This window comes from Penaeus japonicus, unplaced genomic scaffold (assembly GCF_977035675.1).
Source record: "Penaeus japonicus unplaced genomic scaffold, GWHDUDI00000001_assembly GWHDUDI00000024, whole genome shotgun sequence".
In the NCBI taxonomy this organism is placed as follows: Eukaryota; Metazoa; Arthropoda; class Malacostraca; order Decapoda; family Penaeidae; genus Penaeus; species Penaeus japonicus.
The window spans coordinates 8,472,644-8,477,643 of record NW_028234426.1 but is presented as its reverse complement, the minus strand read 5'-3'; the positions used below and the strand labels follow the sequence as shown (position 1 = coordinate 8,477,643).

General features: G+C 35.8%; 2 protein-coding genes across 3 annotated transcripts in view; both read right to left on the bottom strand.

Annotated features, from left to right (window-relative positions):
- LOC122257436 (uncharacterized) overlaps window positions 1–2,424 on the bottom strand; it is a 3,162-nt gene extending 738 nt beyond the window's left edge. Inside the window, exons 1-3 of the mRNA XM_043022719.2 lie at window positions 2,162–2,424; window positions 517–713; window positions 1–385 (exon numbers count right to left, since the gene is read on the bottom strand). The exon at window positions 1–385 is cut by the window's left edge and continues 738 nt beyond it. Coding sequence (XP_042878653.1) covers window positions 1–385; window positions 517–713; window positions 2,162–2,351 — 772 coding nt within the window. The 5' untranslated portion in view covers window positions 2,352–2,424. The remainder of the gene's footprint in view (window positions 386–516; window positions 714–2,161) is intronic.
- Window positions 2,425–3,555: 1,131 nt separating this feature from the next.
- Window positions 3,556–5,000, bottom strand: part of LOC122257433 (apolipoprotein D) — a 12,233-nt gene continuing 10,788 nt past the window's right edge. For both annotated transcript variants that reach the window (XM_086550643.1, XM_086550642.1), the window contains exons 5-6: window positions 4,607–4,717; window positions 3,556–3,871 (exon numbers count right to left, since the gene is read on the bottom strand). In XM_086550643.1, the coding sequence (XP_086406769.1) occupies window positions 3,741–3,871; window positions 4,607–4,717 (242 nt within the window). In that variant the 3' untranslated portion in view covers window positions 3,556–3,740. The remainder of the gene's footprint in view (window positions 3,872–4,606; window positions 4,718–5,000) is intronic.

The window sequence follows — 5,000 nt, the reverse complement described above, 5'->3', positions numbered from 1 at the left end:
TCATAATTTTAGCACTGCATAGTTGTTGCGTCACAGCTATCACTTCAAGAGAATCCTTCAAGCGCATTTGTTGGAGCATTTCCGTGTATAGCTGACCTGCATGTGTGTATATATCATTATTACTTCTCACTTTGCTGGTCCGGTGTTCTACAGCAACCTGGAGAGTTTCAGGTTCAAATAGTTTCCTTTTCCTTTTAAGAGTAGGAGTCAATATGGAAAATGGGTTCTTTGAATTGGAGTATTTTGCTATAGCAATTTCCTTGGTTGGATCTTTGTAGAAATTATGGGATTCCTCATCTGTTGAACTTGATGAAGAATCACTAATGATGTCTATTGATGCATTATTAACCACTGTTGAGTGACCAGGGTCCACTATTACTTCTTCCTGTAGATCATAAATACATATTTTAAGGACAGTGTTTATTGGTCAATACTGAAAATTGAAAATTCTGCAAAAATTAATTCATAACTGATCATTTCTAAATTGTGAGTAACTGTGTCAAAACAAATACTTACTGCATCAAGGTCAATCACTTCCACACTGGGCTCTGTTTTCACAACAATCAGTGGATCTTCAGGAAGGAAACGGAGAGACTCGAACAGATCCCACTTCAAGCATTCAGTTTGCCCGGAGCCGCAAGGGTTTTCCTTTCGTCTCCTCAGCTCTCTTTGGAAGTAATTTTTAAAATACCGAAATTTCACCTGTACATGCTCTGAAATAGTACCAGAAGATTAAAAGCAACGCCAGGAAAAATAGTATTGGATTAGCAAATAGTGTCAGTTGGTAATATGATATAATGATATTGGTCTTTTCTAGGCTCATTTATAACCAGCTTTATATAATTATTTATGACTTTTCTAATTAATATACTCAATATCTCTCTTCAAAAACATTGGCAAGATTTATATAATAATCTTGTTTATATGAAGAATATATACTAGAAAAAACAGGGTAAGTAACTATATATGTTACTCTTAATCTAGTCTTTAAGTTACTCTAAATTTAGTTATTCCTTCAGGTATGATGCCTATCATACTACATCCTAATTAATATTATTTTGCTAATATATAATACATCCTCGTATATCACACCATAAGTCTAGAAAATAACAGAATACAAAGGCATCTTAATACACCCAGCGCAGTCTAAACGCTTTAAGAAGTGGCCTGTCTTAGAAAGGTTATGGTATCCAAAATTGAGTTTTTCAAAAAGGTAATGACAAAATGAAATACCCAATTCCTATTTTTTAAAGCAAAATGGGGATGCTCTTAACCCTTTCCCGATGGGGCACGTGCTATACGTAAACCCCTACGCCGGGCCATGGCAATATTGCATTGGAAACGTCACATTAGCATGACGCCCCGGCATTGAGAATTTAGCTGTGTCACAAGGGTGTGACGCACCGTCGTCATAGGGTTAATAGACATTCTATAAGATACTATCTCAATGCTGTTAACAATATAAGTAAAGGAAATCATGGAAATTCACTAGAAAATGAGGGTAATTCTGTAGGAATGGTGCACAGTTTTAACACAAGTGAATTTGGTATTGATTAATTATATTTGATGTTTGTCGTCCAGATATAATAGTTTTAGTCTGCAAAACTACAGCTATGGTATTATCAGTAATTTGTACTCACACTTTAGCATAGACAAACAACAGGTAAATTTACCAATAATCTTCCAATATATATTATTGGATGATAAATGACTTTTGTGTCTATTGTCAAATGAAGTATATGCACTATAGGGTCCAAGAACATTACTATAGGAATGTAATAACCACTCTAATTGCTTAGATATGCCATTGATCCATGCTCCTTCAGTACCCCCAGAGGGCTATAGGGGGTGAGAAATTATTTGTAAACTATTACAGTAATTGAATGATAATATCTTTTCATGTTTGTCCCAAATTTTCCTTGTTTTCCCCAATGCCCTGCCTACCTAACAGGATCATTATCACCATTATACATTCCTATGCCTAATTCTATTACATTGCATAAAAATGAAAGCAATCCCACGATAGGTTTTTGTTTTGATTTTTTAATTTGTCTTCGGGACGCGCTACTTCCTCTCCTTTACCACAAAATGACTTCCCAATATGTCTCCAAAACGACATACTCACAATCCCCCTTAATTAGCTACATAAGAGAATACATACCGCCCGATATATGTCCCTTTCCGGGGAACTGCTCCATCACGCATCGAGCTACGGCGTCAAATCCAGCTTTCTTTAAGTTTCCTTTCGCATACGACTCATTTCGTATGTCCCACAGGATGCAGTTGTCCTTCACTCTCTCAATCAGGAATATCTCCATATCTCTTGACCATAGGACCTTATCTAGTGCCATTTTGAGGAGTTTTTGAGCCGCGCGCCTCGACCCAAGCGAAATCGTAAACAATGAAGACAAGTGAGCATCTGGGGGAGGTGAGTATTGATAGATACTCAGGAGATCTTTAATACTTACCTTTTTTACATAAGTAGTATTTCATTTATAATATTTTGATAAAAATGAGAATACTTAGTCTTATCGAGTTAAATTCTGAGGCTGTTGATTCTACTTATTGGAAGAATTTAGATATTTTCTTATGTAAACTGTAGAAAATAGTGGGAAAATCTATCAATGTGGGATTATCCTTAATCAACCAGTAACTACATATTTATATATCACATCTATTGTCTTATCGCAATTACGAAATTACAGAGGTGTCAAAAGTGGAGCGAGGCACGAGGGGTTGTGGCCATTTTTATCTCCTTCCATGGGCTAGTTTTTAAGAATTTCATGCGCCAGGTCCCTGTGCTCATATCCTGGTAACACACCCAAGTACAAATGATTACAAGTATAATAAAGCACATTTTCGTCATTCGGAAGCTGAAATCATATGTTCAAACACATGGAGAGCAAATGGATAAATATGCCGCTTTTGGACCCCTTATCGATTCTGCTATTCACGAGATTCGTTATATAAAGGTTCATCTGAGTAGCTGTAGCCATGACAAACACATCTTACTTTTCTCTGTTTTTTTTCTGGAATTCATTAGACTCTAAAATAAGTGTCCCCTTGTTTGGAAAATACGAACCAAACTCAATTAAAAATGTCAGAAATACTGGTCAAAATAGCTGAATTATCCCACCAGCCACAAAGCTCACAGGAACGATATTGATTATTTTTATTCCATGAAATCATTATGGAATTAATTTAAATCATATACGGTGATTTCATTAATATGGTCTTATTTTATTTTGAGTTTGACCATTTTAATCAAAACTGTTCAGATTTTAGTCTGCTTCAAGAGCAGCGCTATATACATACTACATTATACCGATTAGGATTTGGTTTAGTGAATGCATATGATTTATGGTCAGTCATCATAGGACAAGCATATTCATCTGTCTTTGTACCGCTTTGGGGGATTTTTTTCTTCAGTTAGTGAAACATGTTTTCTTTTATTCATCGTTAATCATGTAAGGACACGGAGTAGAAATGTGTTTTTTTCCCTCTAATACTCAATTCTTCAGTCTCCTCCTTCAATGAAAAATCAAATACAATTAGTCATATAAATAAACTTTATTTGCAAAGAACGCTCTTCAAACGAAAAAAAAGATAGCAACAAGACTAAACTACAAACATCCAACATTTAAATGCCTCTTCAACATGGTCCAGTAACGTCAACGTGCTAAAGTGATATGTGACCTGACCCTGTAAGCTACATCGCCAGGTCGTGGGTTCTAGGTTCTCTAAGAGCAGTTGGTCTGGTCGGTTCTCTGTAGTCTTGTGAGATCGAGTCCACGGTTATGAATGAGGCTCCTGACGTAGTTGAGGCGCTGGGGATCGGGGTTCTGGTCACGCATGAGAATCCAAAGGAACTCTGTGGGATTTGAGGTTAATTGAGATATACATCAATTACTGCTACTGCTGCTGACACTACTACTACTACTACTTACTACTACTTTTAGATGAATTATTTCGGTGAGTTATTTTAATGTAGCAAATATTGGAGCTGTCTATGGGTAATCTTTATTTGTCTTTTTTAGTAAATTATCTAGTATATCTCGCTAATTTTGGCCTGTGGATGATATTTTATGATCATTTGGTGGTTCACTGTAGAAAGACAGGAGGGGTGGAGAGAGAGAGAGAGAGAGAGAGAGAGAGAGAGAGAGAGAGAGAGAGAGAGAGAGAGAGAGAGAGAGAGAGAGAGAGAGAGAGAGAGAGAGAGAGAGAGAGAGAGAAGCATAAAGAGTAAGAGAGAAAGACAAAAACAGAAAGAGAAACAGAAAAAGAAAAAAAACAGACAAAAACAAAGAGAAACAGAGAAAGACAAAAACACAAAGAGAAACAGAGAAATATAAAAACAAAAAGAGAAACAAAGAAAGACAAAAACACAGAGAGAAACAGAGAAAGATAAAAACAGAAAGAGAAACAAAGAAAGACAAAAACACAAAGAGAAATAGAGAAAGACAAAAAACACAAAGAGAAACAGAGAAAGACAAAACCACAAAGAGAAACAAAGAAAGACAAAAAACAGAAAGAGAAAGAAAAACCCAGACACACAGGGAGGCCAACCGTTAAAAAAAAGTAAACACAGGAAAAAAACAATACTCACGTCCATTGGCCACCTTGACATCGAAGGCACACGACCAAACGACGGCATAGCTGGTGTAATCGGTGTCCAGGACCCAGTAGTTACCGTCACCTCCACTTGGTGCCCCGCCGACTGACACAAGGAAAGGGTTCGGATAAGGTTAGTTTATAAAATCTCATAAAATAAAGTATAGTGTTGATTTTTCTTTTGTATAGTGAAACATTTGGTAATTATTTATCATTGTTATCACCATTATCATTCTTATTATCGTTATCGTTATCATTATCATCTTCATTATCATTATCATTATCACTATCATTATCATTATCATTATCACAATCATTATCATTATCACAATCATTATCATTATCACAATTATTATCATTATCACAATCATTATCATTATCACAATCAT